This window comes from Medicago sativa, chromosome 6 (genome assembly GCF_051527215.1).
Source record: "Medicago sativa cultivar Bolivia chromosome 6, Bolivia_mono, whole genome shotgun sequence".
In the NCBI taxonomy this organism is placed as follows: domain Eukaryota; kingdom Viridiplantae; phylum Streptophyta; class Magnoliopsida; order Fabales; family Fabaceae; genus Medicago; species Medicago sativa.
The window spans coordinates 4,638,088-4,656,304 of NC_140754.1; the positions used below are offsets into that span (position 1 = coordinate 4,638,088).

The window sequence follows — 18,217 nt, forward strand, 5'->3', positions numbered from 1 at the left end:
ACGTTTCTCTTCAATTAGATTCAATTGATCATACCGACTTTGACACCATTCAGCCTCAGTTAGTTTTGCTTCCATGATTACTCGAAGAGATGGAATCTCCACTTCTAGTGGGAGAACTGCTTCCATGCCATATACCAGAGAGAAAGGAGTTGCCCCGGTTGAACTGCGCACCGTAGTACGGTAACCATGCAAGGCAAAAGGTAGCATTTCATGCCAGTCTTTGTAAGTAGTGACCATCTTCTGAACAATCTTCTTGATGTTCTTGTTAGCGGCCTCAACTGCACCATTCATCTGAGGTCTATAAGGAGAAGAGTTGTGATGCTCAATCTTGAATTCTTCACATAAAGCTTGCATCATGCTATTGTTCAGATTGGAGCCATTGTCAGTGATGATTTTGTTGGGAACACCATATCGACAGATGATGTTATTCTTGATAAACTTGACAACCACTTGCTTGGTCACATTTGCATAGGAAGCAGCTTCAACCCACTTGGTGAAGTAGTCAATTGCCACTAGAATGAAACGATGTCCATTGGACGCTTTTGGTTCAATTCTTCCGATCATGTCAATGCCCCACATAGAGAAGGGCCATGGGGAAGATATAACATTGAGAGCGTGTGGAGGCACATGAATCTTGTCAGCATAAATTTGACATTTGTGGCATCTCTTAGCATGTTTGTGGCAGTCACGCTCCATAGTTATCCAGTAGTAGCCGGCTCTTAACAGTTTCCTTGACATGGCATGGCCCGAAGCATGGGTCCCAAAGGTACCATCATGCACATCATGCATCAACTTCTCAGCTTCTTGTTTGTCAACACATCTCAGCAAGACCATGTCATAGTTCCTCTTGTATAGGATTTCTCCGTCCAGAAAGAATCTACTAGCCCATCGTCTCAAAGTCTTTTTATCCCTGTTGGAAGCACCAGGTGGATATTCACGATTCTGCAAGAATTGTTTGATGTTGTAATACCAAGGTTTTTTATCATTCACATCTTCATCAGCTTGATCTGGCATATTTTCAATAGTAAACACATGAGCGGGTCTATCAAGACGCTGCACCTTGATCACAGGCACATCATTCCAGTGATTTACACGAAACATGGAAGACAAAGTAGCGAGAGCATCAGCCATCTGGTTTTCATCCCGAGGGATGTGGTGCAGTTCAACCTTTGTAAAGTATGTCAACAGACGTCTTGCATAGTCACGGTATGGGATCAGCTTCTCATGATGAGTCTCCCATTCACCCTTTATCTGATTGATAACAAGTGCAGAATCTCCATAGATGTCAAGGTGCTTAATTCTCAGATCAAGGGCTTCTTCAATGCCCAAGATGCATGCTTCATATTCAGCTATGTTGTTTGTGCAGTCAAAGGTTATTCGAGCGGTGAAAGGAATGTGGTGCCCCTGCGGAGTTACAATGATGGCCCCAATTCCTTTACCATAAACATTAACAGCACCATCAAACACCAATCCCCATTTGCTATTGGGGTCTGGCCCTTCATTGATCAGTGGCTCTTCACAGTCTTTTGCTTTCAGATACATAACTTCTTCATCAGGGAAATCAAACTTAATCGGCTGGTAATCATCAAGAGGATGACAAGCAAGATGCTCAGCAAGGACACTTCCTTTGATTGCTTTCTGAGCTTTGTACACAATATCATATTCAGACAACAACATTTGCCAACGTGCGATCTTTCCAGTAACAGCAGGCTTTTCAAAGATGTACTTGATTGGATCCATTCGGGATATCAACCAAGTTGTATGATTCACCATATAATGACGCAGGCGTTTGGCAGCCCAAGCTAAGGCACAACAAGTCTTTTCAAGCATTGTATACCGAGTCTCACAGTCGGTGAACTTCTTGCTCAGATAGTAGATAGCATGTTCCTTCTTACCAGTCTCATCCTGTTGACCGAGGACACAACCCACTGAATCATCCAACACTGACAGATACATAATCAAAGGCCTTCCTTCCACCGGCGGGACAAGGATAGGTGGTTCTAACAAGTATTCTTTAATGCTATCAAAAGCTTCCTGACATTCATCATTCCATACAACAGGCTGATTCTTTCTGAGCAATTTGAAAATTGGTCCACAGGTAGTAGTCATGTGAGATATGAATCTTGAAATATAGTTCAGGCGTCCGAGGAAACCTCTGACTTGCTTCTCAGTTTGAGGGGCCGGCATCTCTCTGATGGCTCGGACTTTGTCAGGATCAACTTCAATGCCTCTCTGGCTGACAATGAAGCCTAGCAACTTCCCAGATCGTACACCGAATGTGCATTTGTTAGGATTCAACCGCAGCTTGTACTTTCTTAATCTTTCAAACATCTTTTTCAAATACACAACATGTTGCTCTTCATCACTTGACTTTACAATCATATCATCAACATATACTTCAATTTCTTTGTGAATCATATCATGAAACAGAGTTGTCATGCCTCTTTGATAGGTAGCACCAGCATTTATCAAGCCAAACGGCATTACTTTATAACAGAACGTTCCCCATGGAGTGATGAAGGACGTCTTTTCTCTATCTTCAGGAGACATTCGTATTTGATTATAACCAGAGAAACCATCCATAAAGGAGAACACCTTGGATTGAGCAGTACTGTCAACAAGCACATCAATATGAGGCAATGGGAAGTTATCTTTTGGACTGGCTTTGTTCAGATCTCTGTAATCAACACACATTCGAACTTTCCCATCTTTCTTTGGTACTGGTACGATGTTGGCAATCCACTCAGGGTATTCAGCTGTCATGAGGAAACCCGCATCAATTTGCTTTTGTACTTCAGCCTTGATCTTAAGAGCCATGTCTGGACGAGACCTTCTCAATTTCTGTTTGACAGGAGGACATTCAGGTCTTGTCGGTATCCGATGTTCCACAATCTTGGGATCTAAGCCCGGCATATCTTCATAGGACCACGCAAAGACATCTGGATAGTCGTGGAGAAGCTGAGTAATCTTCCTTTTCACTTCTGGCTCAAGTGCAGCACCAATCTTGATCTCTCGCTTGTTTTCTTCAGTACCCAGGTTGATAAGCTCAATCTCTTCCTGGTGAGGCTGAATGGCTCTTCTTTCTCGCTCAAGCAGTCGAGTGATCTCATATGGTATCTCTTCATCATCATCCTCATCTTCAGCTTCATATACAGGGAATTCAAAATTTGGATGAACCATAGGGTCACTGTGTTCAACGGGTTTATTATGGTTCAATCTGCATAATATGATTGGGATGATTTTTAGAAAAAGTTTTTCATGCAGATTTTTGAAATTAATAAGAAAATACAAATGTTTTGGTTTTTTCTGGCATTACCATTATTTCCAAGAAAAAGGCACTAAAAAGTAAAAAAAACAAAGAGTCGTGAGAAAAACGACAACTTTTATTGATAACGGCAATGCCGAAACAAACACGCCCTTACAATGATATCACTTTCGCCTTGGGCAGAGCGAAAGGATTGTTATTTTGAAAACAAAACACATTACATGGAAGCATGCATGACTAAAGGAACATCAATGGCTTCCCAATTTCTCACAGTGCCTCCTGGTATAACAAATGTAGGCACGTGACTTCCTTCAGCAGCATCTTCAGTAATAGCGTTGATGAACCCAGCACTGTAGAAAGTTCCCTTTGAAACAGCAGATGTTGGAGAGAATCCAAGGCCCTCTTTACGCTTGTTTTCCAAAATCTGAATCACTTTGCCCCAGCCAGCAGCTTGCCCTTCTTGACCCGGAGAATCCTGAAGCACCGGCACAATCACACATACATCACTGACGGTCAAGTGTTTGTCATCCATCAGACTCTGGATATCATCTTGCACCACACGACAGCCCATGGGATTTTGCAGACATTCTGAACAAGAATCATGATCATGTTTGAACAAAGAGGCCTGGCAGAGCTTGACATGTAATGGCACCAAGGGAGTAACGACATTGCGGACATCCAACATGGGATCCTTTTGAGGAGCGGGAATCCTTTCAAAAGCCTCAATCATATTGACAGCAGCATGGTCTGGAAGTGGATTGCCGAGGACATGAGGAGCATTATTCTCAAAAGTCAACCGTCCCTTTTCTATTAGGTCTTTCACAATATACTTCAGAGCAAGGCAACCCTCAACGTCATGGCCTTGAGCACCCTGATGAAATTCACATGTTAGATCCTGTCGGAACCTGGGAGGCAATGGATTAGGCGGAGGCCTGCCTGGTCTAGTGACACAGTGTCCTTTGGCCAGTAGAGTTGGGAGCAGCTCACCATACCGCATTGGTATTGGTGGAAAGGAAGGTTTGGGTCGGGGACCCTGTTGTTGCTGCTGTTGAGCAGGAGGCTATTGTTGCACTTGCTGGGCGATGGCATTGACAGGCACTGGTGGTTGGCCCGGTGGCAGAGGATATTGCTGGTAGAATGGCGGGAAGAAAGGATGCTGAGAGTACTGCATGTAATGATAAGGCATAGGTAATTGTGTGGCAGCTGCAGATGGGTTACCAGACACCATCCCCACATCAGATTCTTTCTTCTTATGATGACCATTACCATACTTCTTTGATGCACTGTTTGAAGATTCACCTTTCTCTAGGACAATAATACCATCTCGGACGGCCTCCTCTAGACGCGTTCCCATTGTAACCATATCAGAGAAGTTGTTTGGGGCAGAGACTATCATTCTCTCCTTATATTCCTTCTTCAGAGTTTTCAGGAATGTCTGTGTTAACTCTTCCTCATCAAGTCGAGGAGAAACACGGGCAGCTGCCCCTCTCCACCTCTGAGCATATTCTCGAAAGGTTTCATCTGATTTCTGAGACAAGGCTTTAAGAGAGTCTCTATTTGGCCTCAGACGGGTATTGAATTCATATTGACTCTCAAAAGCAGCAGCCAGATCCTCAAAAGTATGGATGTTGTCCTTACTCAAACTAGTGTACCAATCTGCTGCATCATCTGTCAAGCTACTCTGGAAGCAATGGATCATTAGTGCATCATTGTCGGCGTAGTTAGCCATCTTTCGGACATACCGGATAACATGGTTGTGTGGACAAGAAGTCCCATTGTATTTGTCAAATTCTGGCTCTTTGAATTTCTTAGGAACCTCAAATCGGGAAACCAAGCATAGATCACGAGCTTTAGCAGGAGCACCATTGTTTCCTCGGCTAGCCTTGACCTCACGGAGTTCTCCAGCCAACTCCATCAACTGTCTTCTCATAGCTTCCATTGCGGGATCTTGTCCACGCGGAGTATCGACATCAATTACCTGTTGCACAGTGTGTACAACAGGGTCGGTAACAACGGTAGTCACCTGAGGCATAGCAGTAGATACAGGAATCTGTCCTTGACCAGCAAAACCAGAGACACCAGCAGCAGTATTAGGAGAATAGTAAGCTGAGAGACCATAAGGACGCCCATTGGGCATAACAAAACGAGCATCAGTAGCCACAGTAGATAGTGGGATAGACGGAATTGCTTCAGTAGAAACTGGGACAGATGTGGCTGGTTGTTCTTGTGCAGCCAGCAAAGTAGACATAGTGTCATGAGCCTTAGCCAAGTCTTCTTTCATAGCAGCCAATTCGGCACGGAGCCGAGCATTTTCTTCTTCAAAGTTAGCCATGATCCTTCTCTTGTGAAATCTTGTTTGGTGAATTCTATCTGGTTGATACACTTTGCGAGCACGAGCCACTTTTCAGACTGCAGCGGACAAAACCAGGAGGCAGTAAGCACGAGAGAAGCTTTTTGTGACCAATGAATGCATATGATGCATGAAATGTGTAAATGCATATGCAAAAAGATTCTTTTTACGTGTTATCGAAGGGTTTTTAGACAAATTAGAAACTTGTAAACATTACTAAACAACGATTAACACGAACCGGAAACAAATAACCAACATATAGTTTTACAAGACGATTCCCTTTGAAATGCTAAGCCAAGGGATAGACTTTGAAATGTAAAACAACATAAACAACTGGAAATAACAACAGGAAAAGAAATCCTCAAGCATAGGAAGTGGAAGCATCATCCTCAGACTCAGACTCATAGCTGCAGTATCGTGCATAGAAGTCACGGGCGCCCCTAGCCCTCTTGGAGTCCCTCATAAGCATCCTATCTTTCTCTTCAATCTCTCTCTTAGCCTTAGCTAACTCTTTCTTCAGTGTCAAGACCTCATGAGTCTGCTGCTCACCCTTTCCATCCAAAGTCATGATCAAGTTCTCAGCCTCATAGTATCTAGCTCTCCACTGATGCTTCTCCCGACTCTCCATAGCTAGATGCTCCTGATACATCTCCTGGGTAGGTGGGAGTAGAGGTAAAGGCATGGTAGGAACAGATGCAGACACATATCTCATAGAGGGGTAAGGCATACCAATCTCCTCAGCTTGGTTTATCACCCACTGTGTATAGGCCTCATGAGCAATACCGGACCTTACACCCATATGCTTCACCTCTTTCTTCCGAAGCTTAGTCCAAGCATCCATGAAATCCTCTTTAATTCCCGTGGGAGCACTGGAGTAGTGAAAGAAGTAAGGAGCTGTAGCAAGATTGATGGGTTTATCTTTCATCGGGAAACCAAATTGTCGCAAAGCAAGCTCCGGGTTATAGTTGATTCCACCCCGGGTACCAAGAAGAGGTACATTAAGAAACTTCCCACCACCAAAGATAATTTCCTTAACTCTAGAAGCGGGAGTGAGCCAAACCACTTCATTAGGAGTGAGAGCCATAATCCTCTGTGAAATAGACCAATTCTCCGGATTGTCGTGGAAAGACTTCGGAAGGTGCAAAATAAACCACCTATAGAGGAGAGGTACACAACAAAGAATGTATCCACGACCCTTGCCAGAACGATCATGAATAGCATGGTAAGTGTCAGCTAGCAAAGTAGGAACCGGATTCTTGGAGTGGAAGATCATAATAGCATTCATGTCCACGAAGCCATCAAGATTCGGAAAGAGAATAAGCCCATAGATGAGAAGTGCGAGAATAGCCTCGAGAGTGTCCTGACAAGTAGTATTGAGGTTGGCTTTCCCAAGAAGATATTCTGAAGTGAAACCTCGGATGCGTGCCTTAGTGACAAGATTCTTGGAGACATCGGTGGTCTTGAGATAGAGATCCTTAGCAATAACCAATGGAGTAGGAGAATCTTCAGGTCCTGAGAAAGGTATACCCTTAGCAATAGATAAACCCATCAAGGAAGAATAAGCCTCTAGAGTAGGCACCAACTGAAAATCTGGAAAAGTAAAGCACCGATACTTCGGATCATAGAATTGCACTAGAGTGTGCACAAGCTTCTCATCCACATTAGTATGAAGAATAGTAAGTAAAGCCCCGTAACGACGTCGGAAACCAGTCGGATCCTCAATCTTGAGTGCCAAATCTCTCAAACTAGCCAAATCCACTTCCTTGAACTTGTAGGACTTAGTCATCTTCATCCCTACAATGTTTACAATTTCAACTTGTCTAAGCCCTTCGATAACAATGCATGGAAAAAGTTTATGCATGTATGCATGTATGCATGAATGCATGATTATGTTCAAGTTCGGAGAAAACATGGTGGGTTAAAGTTCAAAGTCGAGGAGTCATGGGTGGACACGGCGTCCGGTGAAACTAGGGCTTTAGGATAATAGTAACCGGGTTCTAAAAGGGTTCCCAAGTTGCAACCTCTCCGACGTATCTCATGGTGTCACGAGACAACACTCGCTCCATGATTATACGTGGAAGGTCTAACTTGAGTGTAGTATCGCGTGACAACTAAAACTCGAGACAACACTCGGTTTAGCCTCCGCACTACATCCTAGAAAATGGCCATGGATGGGTTTGGTTATCTACGGTTCATAGCGTCATAGAACAATTAGAAGTAAAGTGCCTAAACGCGACAACACGCGCCGACAACATCACCCCCAAAATGCCTCAGCTATGTGGGATTGATCGCATAATCCAAAACACGAGGCAACCCCCGGAATGAATTGTCGATTATATCCCTCCTAAATCCTAAGTTCACTCAGCCCGGGTGCAGGACTTTTGATATTCTCACCCCACACGTTTGCAAGAAATTAAACATTTATTCACATAAGAAAGCAAGTAAAAGAAGCAAGTAAAAAATACAAGCGCAAGCGTGGAAATAAAGACTAGGCGTAACTCTCGAATATCCCCAGTGAAGTCGCCAACTGTTTTATCTTGGTTTTCGGGTGTCAAACATTGATTACGTTTGAACCTTTTTAACCGGTGATATCTTATTTTTTCTTGGGAAGGGAAAAAGTAAGCAAAACCCTTGAGAATCGAGGTCCGGGAGTTGTTTTCGCTACGGGAAGGTGTTAGGCACCCATAACGACTATAGTATCCTATAGGAACCGTCTTTAATTTCTACGCGCGCGCTTTATTTTTAAATGCTATTTTGAAAATGTTTATTAAACCTAAGAGTTTTTCTAAGTGAAGAATTGGAGGGAGAAGGATGTGTTTGAATTTTTATTTTAGTTGAATTGAAGGAATTTTGTTCCTTGCCTACGTACCCGTTTAAGGGATCAAATCCATCGTAGTTCTCTCTCAAAAATGTTTTTGTTTTTGTTGGTTGATTTTAAGTTTGAAAATGGAGTTTGAAGAATAGAAAGAGGCCTCAAGGGCATGAGATTGGAAAATTGTGAGGTTGAATTAGTCATTTGCAAAAACAAGTCAAAGTATGATTATTTTCATTGGATTTTTGATTAAGAAAATAAAAGGAAAATTCAATGGGATGTTGGATCCCAAGGTTTATTTGGAAAAGATTTGAGTGAAGTTATTCACATTTGTTTGGAAAATGGTTTTTTTCTAAGTATAAGTCCTAGGCATTCATCTAAACATACAATCCTAAACATACATCTAAACATGCATATTCTAGCTATAGTGGTGTGTGTGCATGTGTCGGTGCATTGTGTCGGTGTACATCTTTAGAGTCCCTTGTCCTTTACATCATACCCTAGATACATTCTATGGCCTCTTTGCCAAGAAAATTAAAAGCATGAAAGTAAAATATTACAAGAATTCCTAAATCTTTACATTCTAACTTTTGTATGGAATTGAAACTTAAAATGCAAGAAATAAAAGTGGAGAAAGAGATGAGATGAAAATATGATGTGAGATGCTATGGAAATGAGACATGAAACAAAAGACAAAGGGATTAGTAGTACAAGATATAATATGGAAAGTGAAGCAAGTAGAAATTGCATAACAAAATGAACAAGACTTAACCAAAAAGTAACAAACACTTTAGCCAAAAATGGGAAAATGGACTTGAAGAAATTGCACTAACACCAAAGCAAATTTAAGGCTTAAAGTTCTCATGTTAATGGTAATTTCCAAATGGTTCATTTCAGCCACATTATGAGAATTATAGGGACAAATATGGGCCAAGACCTATAGTGCATTTTCAAGTCCACTTTATGCATTATTTCTCATGGCAACAATACACATTACTTATGAAACAAGAAAATCACAATTTGCATTTTCAAAACAGCCAAACAAACACAATTTTCAGAAGTAAACACATCACACATTTGCATATTAAGTATTCAATTCGATGTGGCAAAATATTAGAACAAAAAAGCATACAAAGATTTCACAAAAATTGACAAGAAGTGACACAAAATCACAAGGGAATTCTACATAAACTTTGATCATTTTTTGACATGCCAAAATATCATGAGAGACTAATTTCAAGCATCAAAAATATTTGTAAGAGAGTTCACAATTTTTGAGGTTTTTTTTTAACAAGGTTTTCCAAGAAATAGAAAGGAATTGAATTAATCAAAAGAACAAATTATTTCCCCATTTTCTTGACCAACACTTGACGTATAAATACATCAAGATTCATCAACAAATATCAAGAAAACAATTTGCTCATTTTAAAGATTTTTTTTGAAAGTTTTTGAAGAGACCGGGGGTGAAAAGCGTTTTGCAGTGTACGAATAGCAGGAAAATCCACCAAAACCGAAACCAGCAACATACAATGGCCCAAGCCCATATCCAAAGGACAAAACCGGGTCAAAGTTATGGATGTGGATCAATGGAGCGGTTCCATGGGTCAACTACAAGTTAAAACGTGTGAAGCTTCTTCTTCTTCACATCGTTTTATTCTTTCTTTTCCCATCGCAAACAAAACACAGAGTTCCCTCTTTAATCATTCCCTGAATCACCTTTCTCTAAACTACTATCAATCGTCCCTCATCCCCAAGCACACAAGAACGAACGCAGGTGCAAAACAAGAAAACGCAAACACTAACGATAAAAGCTTCGAATCTGACGCAAAAATGGAGGAATAAAACGAATCCGTACGTGAAGCCACAATCGATTTGGACAGACAACAATCACGAGCACAATATTGGTCATTGAATCCAAGAAGAGGAAGTAAGGATACCTTAGGAAGATCGGAGAAGTAGAGGACTTCGGACGGAAAACGGCAACAACAATTTCGATTTCGCCGGAAACTTCGCTGATCTGAACCTTTGCAAGCTTGATCTTGATGATTCGTCTTTTCTTCTTGATTTTGCTTCAGATTCGTTCTTCCCCTTCCATGAATTGCTTCCGTATCCTCTTCTCCTTTGAACTCGATTGCGTTTGTTGTTGTTGTTACTTCTGGTGTGAAAGTCGTGAATGCAGGAATCGATTCAAAGGCTTGTGTTTACGATGAATCCGATTCGAATTGCTGCTAGGTTGTTTATGGTGACGGTGAAGGTCGGAGCAACTGTGTGATGCGAAGGTTGTTGGTGTTATCGGAGGCGCGTGGGAATTGAGTGGCGCGTGGTTGTGGAAAATATGGAGTGGATTCTGATGGTGATTGAAGGTTGAAGATATGGTTGTTAGAGGTTGTTGGAGGAGGAATCAGGTGGTTTTTTGGTGGTTAGGGTGGTTAAAGGTGGTGGAGGAGGTTGTTATGGTGGAGAGAGAAGGTTAGTTATGGTGGTGAAAGTTAGTTAGGGATGAGAGAGGAAGTGGTTAGAGGTGGAGAAAAGAAAATGAACACGTGAGGAAAAGAAAAGAGGGAAAAGAGAGAAAATTTTTATGACTTTTTTTTGTGAATTTTGGAAAAATGATTGGTGTTGTGAAATTTTGACCATAGTTTGACTTATATAGGTGATGTGGGAAAGCTTGGACCAATTAGAATGAGACATATGGCACTAGACTTGTAACAAACTCTTAAGAACCAATAACATTTGGACACATGGCACTTGGACTCTAACAAACTTAAAAGGGATTAAAACGTAAATAACAAAAGTGCGCGGACTAAAACGAAAATTAAACAAAAACTGAATTGAAAAAGTAAATCGAAAATTAACGTAAAATGCGACGATTAAAAACAACAAAGCAGATTAAAACGAATCAGAAATATTATGTGAAATGACCAAAACGCCCCTAGGGACTAAAACAACTAAAAACGACTCAAATGCAATTTTAAAATGATTTTTTAACAAGGGATTAAAGCAAGAGCTTATTCAAACAAATTAAAAGACTCAGAGACAATTTTTAGAATTTAAACAGGGTTTTAACACATGAAAAGACTAAAATGCCCCTAGGGGCAAAACTGACTCAAAATGACTTCAAATGCAATTTTAAAATGGATTTTGACATAGAATTGAAATGAAAACTTATTCACACTATTTGACAAGACTCAAACAAATTTTTAAAGATTGAAAGAAATTTTAACATGAGAAATGACTAAAATGCCCCTAGGGGCTAAACTGACTAAAAAAATGATTCAACTGATATTTTTGAAATGAATTTTGTCATGAGACTGAAACAAGGGCTTATACAAACCAATTTAAAAAGCTTACACAATTTTCAAGGATTAAAATGAGTTGAATGCAGGAAATGACTAAAATACCCTTTTTCATGAATTTTGCAAAAAATGCAGAGAGAGATGCAATTAATCAGAGACAAATCAAATGACTTATAATGCAAGAAAAGAAGAATTGAGTTAGTATTTTTAGGTCCAAAATTAGGGTATAACAAATTAGACTCAGTTTAATTTCGACCCTATATGCCTCAGTTTAATTGTTTAGCAAATCACTCATTCGACTAACAAGTGCTTTCAATATTGACCTTCTAATCTTCAAAAAGAAAAATACAGACCTTTTGAAAAATGTTTTAAGGTGGACCGTTGAAGTTATATATATATAGGATTACTAGTTAAATTAATATTTATGGGAAAATTGCATCCACCTCCCTTAAGGTTTATTAGAATGACACTGACACCCACTCTAGTTTTAAAACTTACACTAACCACCCTTCAGTTTTTATCAAATAGACAAACATCACCCCCCTTCTCTTCTAACACCGTTAATTTTTCCGTTAGCTCTTTTTTTAGAGAGTTTTCCATTGACATTTAATGAGTACAAACTTCCATTGTTGAAATGAATCCAATTATGAGTAGATCAAACATTCAACAAAGTATACAAACATTCAGATAGTTTTTTATTTGAATATCCTTTTATTCAAAATTACCAATATCTCCGCAAGATGTTATACTCCAAATGTGTTAGCAATTTGAATCTCGTGTAAGTGATATGAATGGTGTTGGTGATTCAGTTGTTTCATGTGAGTGAATTGAGAGGATGAAAGATACACGAAAGCTTATTGTAGAGGCAACTTCATTTCATTCACTGGGAAAAAAAGGTGAAAGAAGATTTGGATGATTTTTTTAAAACAAAATGATGGGATTGATTTTGAAAATCTGGCTCCATACACTTAAAAGTTTGCTGATTCACAGTCACATCATCATCATTTTCTTAACAAGGTGGTTATTCGAATTGAAGAATAAAGAATAAAGTTCTTAGAACAAACGTTTTAATTTTCTCTCTAACGGAAGTTGGATGGTTCTAACGGCAAGGGAGGTGAATGATTTTTGAAAAAATAGAGGGGGTGTTGGTTGTATTTACATTAACTTCAGGGGAGGTTAGTGTAATTTTATTTATTCGTCCGAAAAATACTTATTAGGATATTTGCACTTAATTTGCAGACATTGTTTACTGGTGGAAGTGACACAAGTAGTGTCCCCCCTTTCACGGGCAATATGTTTGCTATCGAATAATCCTCTTGTAATGGAAAAGGCAAAAGAAGAACTTGATGCTCAAGTTGGTAAAGAGAGATGTTTAAGCGAGTCGGATATAAATAATTTGATATACCTTCAAGCTATAGTCAAAGAAACACTAAGATTGTATCCACCGGGTCCTCTCTCTGGACCACGTGAATTCTCAGAGAATTGTACTTTAGGTGGCTATCAAGTTATAAAGGGAACTCGATTAATCACAAATCTTTGGAAGATCCAAACAGATCCTAGTGTTTGGCCAGATCCATTAGAGTTCAAAGCAGATAGATTTCTTACAACTCATAAAGTTGTTGATGTTAGAGGTAATCATTTTGAACTATTACCATTTGGAAGTGGTAGAAGGAAATGCCCTGCAATATCGTTTGGACTTCAAATGGTGCATTTCACCCTAGCTAGTTTTTTTGCATTCCTTTGATATCTTAAATCCAACACCTGATGTTGTATATATGAGTGAAGTCTTTGGAACAACGGACTCCAAAGCTACTCCACTTGAGATTCTCATTAAACCATGTTTGTCTCTCAATTGTTATGAGTTTGTGTGATTTCCTATTAATCGTATTCATAACCATTGATGTGTTTGAAAAATGATATTTGTAGAACTAGTTTGTGACAACTTTTTGACAATTTTATTTCTTCTACTCACATTCTTTTCTTATTCTCTCTATATTGTTTTTGATCAATAAAAAGAAAAAGAAAAATGAAGCTGTCACAAAAGTCGTCTCAAATGATTGTTCAAATATCACTACTCAGTGTGTTTATCTATGAGAAGTACTAGTAACATATTCTTTTTTGGGTTGTGCTATATACAACGAATAAACTCCTCAACGTCATTTACCCTATTTTTCATTTTTGAATAAACCATTTACACTTGTGCTATATGAGTTTTTCTATCATGTGCAAATTTGCAATTGTTAAGAAATTTAAAAAGTAAGTTTGTATTGAAACTTGTGCATTTATAGTTGTTGTAGAAGAATGGAAGGGTACGTAAAAAAACAATCCAATGAATGTGTAGAAGTAATCAGAGCGTACTAATTTTATAGTTTTTTAAATTAGAGCAGATGTTACTAAGAAAAAAGAAGTTAGAAAAATGATGTATTCTTAATGGAAAATGATGTTTGAAGAGATAACTTTTTTGAAAAGAAAAAAAAGGACTGTAAGGTAATTACCCCAGTTTTTCTATTATTTATACTTTTTTTTAGGGATTCTACTATTTATACTTAATGCGCCTCTTCGTGATTTTTTGTTCACGCGATCCGCATTTCTCTTTTTTTATTTATTTATTTATTACAATTCATATGTTTTCCATCAAATCATGTAAGTTTTCTATAAATTTGGTGAGAGCTATGTCATTTTTAATCAATAAAAGAGAGTAGATTGTACTAAACCAACACAATGGAGTTAAGTACAAATACTATTATACCCACTTCAAAAATAACAAGAATCACTCAACAGAGAGAAAAAAATGTTAAAGAGACAATTATTATTTTAAAATAGATGGATTAAAAAATTGAATCACCTTAAACCTACATAGTTTCCCACCCTATATATACTTGGATTTCCCATTTTTCTATCATGAAACAACGAATTTTCCTTTTAATATTAATAACCTTAAGACTCTTGTCTAGAAAAAAGCCTTTAGAAGTAAAAGTTATTAGAGTTGGATCCTAATGTAAACTTTTCTCAGTTATCACTCCATTATCTTTTTTCTATCGACGGAAACTCAATCAACATTTTCCTTTTGTTAAGACAATATATGTGAGGTCATCATCGAAATTCATATAGCTCCTGGTTACAAAAATAATGTAGATACAAGCCTCTAAAAGCAATGTAGATCCATGCCTCTAAAAGCTTTGTGTGTGGTAAGTCACTCCATACCTCTATTATTCTCAGCAATCGGAATTAAGACTTCATTCTCAACAATCGTGTGCTATGTATAAGAAAAATACTCAAAATATATGATGTGATATATTGAAGTACGGTTCAATAATCTCAATATCAATATGATTCAGACTAATTAGTGATATATGAAGTTTAATGATTTTCTCCAAAAAAAAGGTGCATCTCTTCCTCTACCCTATCTATTAGGCGCAAACCAATAATCAAATTTCAATATATATCTTAATTCTTCAATGTTTTTTGTTTTTGTTTTACCATTGGTCTTAGTTTTATACAAGATATTATTCCATCCGGTATATAGTTTTGGCCTAGTACTTAAGATTTGGTGTTATGCTTGGGCTATCTAAACCCTAACAATTAAGAAACTCTTTTTTTTTTTTTTTTTTTGCACTAACGCTTATCATAAAAAAATAGTAAAAAATAAAACAATTTTTTTTTTGTAAGCGATAAACTGTTTCTATAAAATATCTTAAAAAACTTATTAAAATAAGCTAGAAACAACTTATAAACAATGTCATAAGCTCTTTTTATATGTTCTTATTACAAGTCTTGCAAAACTTATGCTAATAGATATTTTGATCATTGTTGTGTGGCTGTGATCCAACCAAGAAAGGAGATTTGCTCAAAATATTCAACACTTATCCAAAATTCTTTTGGGATTTTCCTCACCTCAATTCAATAGAGTATGGACGTCCATATGTGAAAAAGAAACATCAGCATATTCAACAAAAAAAAAAAATTCCTTTTCAAAATAAAATATAATAATTTTAAAATAATTGAGAAAGGAGGATTTTATTATCAATTAAAGTGACATTAATGATGATTTTACATCGGTTGTCGTTGAGATCATATCATACCTTTAGATGAGACAAATCTCCTTTTTTTTAAAGGGTTAATTATCTCAATGATACTATATTTTGTGTAATTTTTTTTGTAGAGAATATTTAATGTAATTTATATGTTGTATATGTTATGTGATAATGTGAGGAACCAATAATTGTTCTTCATCTTTTCTTTCTTTTAGTAGAAACTTTCCTATATTGAGCTAGCATTCAAAAGTGATACTAATACTAATTCATCAACCTCCTACAAAACCTCATCTAGCTATAATGGATTTAATTCTAAGCAGCCTCATAAACGCCACAACAATTGCACTCCCTTTTCTAATTCTACTAAGTTTGTTTCTATTTGGATTCTCAAAAGTTACTCAAAACAAACACAAAGAGGCACCAATAGCCAAAGGTACATGGCCAATACTTGGTCACCTCTCACTTTTTAGTGGCAAACAATCACCCCATAGAGTTTTAGGTGCATTAGCTGATAAATATGGACCAATATTCACCATCAATCTTGGTTCTAAACATGTTTTATTTATCAACAATTGGGAAATGGCTAAGGAATGTTTCACTACAAACGACAAGGTTGTTTCTTCTCGCCCTAAGCTTGTTTCGACAAAACACTTGGCCTATAATGGAGCTATGTTCGGTTTTGCACCCTACGGTCCATATTGGCGCCAAATTCGCAAGATTGCAACCTTGGAGATCTTAACGAATCGACGAATCCAACAACAACAACATGTTCGCGTTTCTGAAGTTCAAACATCGATTAAAGAGCTATTCGATGTTTGGTCTAGCAAAAGGAACAAGTCATGTTCGTTAAATTATGTGTTGACGGATTTGAAGCAATGGTTTACACATTTAGCTTTCAACATGATTCTTCGAATGGTTGTTGGAAAGAGATATTTTGGATCAAAAACTGTTGTTGAGGAAGAAGAAGGTCAAAGATTTGTGAAAGCTTTGAATGAGATGATGCGTTTGTTTGGGATAATTTCGGTGGGAGATGTCATTCCTTGTTTGAATTCGTTTGATTTTGGTGGTCATGCTAAGGTCATGAAAGAAACTTCTAAAGAATTGGATAAAATTACAGGTGAGTGGTTGAAGGAGCATCGCCATAAAAGGACTTATAAAAATATTGATGGTCAAGATGATCAAGACATCATGGGTTTGTTACTTTCATTGCTTGATGGAACAACTATTGAAGGGTTTGATTGTGATACCATCATAAAAGCCACGGTATTGGTATGTATATGCTATTGAACATTTTCTTGTCTCACTATATTTGCTAAAAACATTATATAAATTAGATAATATATAGCTAAAACTTATAGTATAAAGTATTCCATATATTTTGAGAAAATCACTCTTCTCCCTTTAAAAATTGTTCATTCCCTTAACTCAGCTAGAGTTTAGAAAATGAACAATTTTGAAAGGAAGATGAACAATTTTCAAATTTTGAAGGGTGTTTCTAACATAGACCTAAAGAAGAGTCTTAAGATGGACCTCATCATTTTCAATAAAATAGTTGATATTGTTATTAAGAAATAGAGGAAAATATGTGATATGTTACTCAAAATAGTGAGGGTCTAACTATAGTTTTCACTATTTTTTGAGTTTCATATTAGAAGTACTCATATTTTTAATTGTTTAGCGAAATTACTCATTAAAAGGTGGATCATTTAAGTTATAAACAACTTATTAAGGAATTGACACTTTATTCGCAGACAATATTTGTTGGAGGAAGTGACATAATTAGTGTTACCCTTACATGGGCACTATGTTTGCTATTGAATAATCCTCTCGTATTGGAAAAAGCAAAAGAAGAACTTGATAATGAAGTTGGCAAAGAAAGATTTGTAAACGAGTCAGATATAAGCAAGTTGGTATATCTTCAAGCTATAGTAAAAGAAACCCTAAGATTGTATCCACCGGCACCTCTCTCAGGATCTCATGAATTCTTGGAGAATTGTACTTTAGGTGGTTACCATGTTAAAAAGGGAACTTGATTAATCACAAATCTTTGGAAAATTCATACAGATCCTACAGTTTGGTCGGATCCATTAGAGTTTAAACCCGAAAGGTTTCTTACTACTCATAAAGATGTTGATGTTAGGGGTAATCATTATGAACTATTACCATTTGGAAGTGGTAGAAGGAAATGTCCTGGAATATCCTTTGGACTTCAAATGGTGCATTTCACTCTAGCTAGTTTTTTGCATTCCTTTGATATCTTAAATCCAACACCTGAAGTTGTTGACATGAGTGAAGCCTTTGGATTAACGAACTCCAAAGCTACTCCACTTGAGATTCTTATTAAACCATGTTTGTCTCTTAATTGTTATGAGCTTATGTGATTTCGTATTAACTTGGTGTGTTATTTATGATAAGATACACTTTTTTATTGATTATAATTCACATGTTTTCCATTAATTA

The 18,217-nt window shown here is 37.6% G+C and overlaps 2 protein-coding genes across 2 annotated transcripts; both read left to right on the top strand.

Annotated features, from left to right (window-relative positions):
* The first annotated feature begins 13,044 nt into the window (after positions 1–13,044).
* On the top strand, positions 13,045–13,467 carry LOC146912215 (cytochrome P450 82A4-like). The gene has a single exon (XM_085720702.1). The coding sequence runs from the start codon at positions 13,045–13,047 to the stop codon at positions 13,465–13,467; it is 423 nt and encodes a 140-aa protein (XP_085576828.1).
* Positions 13,468–15,932: 2,465 nt separating this feature from the next.
* LOC146912216 (cytochrome P450 82A3-like) lies at positions 15,933–18,214 on the top strand. The gene is made up of 2 exons (XM_085719830.1): positions 15,933–17,026; positions 17,509–18,214. Exons 1-2 carry the CDS (start codon positions 16,058–16,060, stop codon positions 17,788–17,790), a joined length of 1,251 nt encoding a protein of 416 aa, XP_085575956.1. The 5' UTR covers positions 15,933–16,057; the 3' UTR covers positions 17,791–18,214.
* Positions 18,215–18,217: the final 3 nt, after the last annotated feature.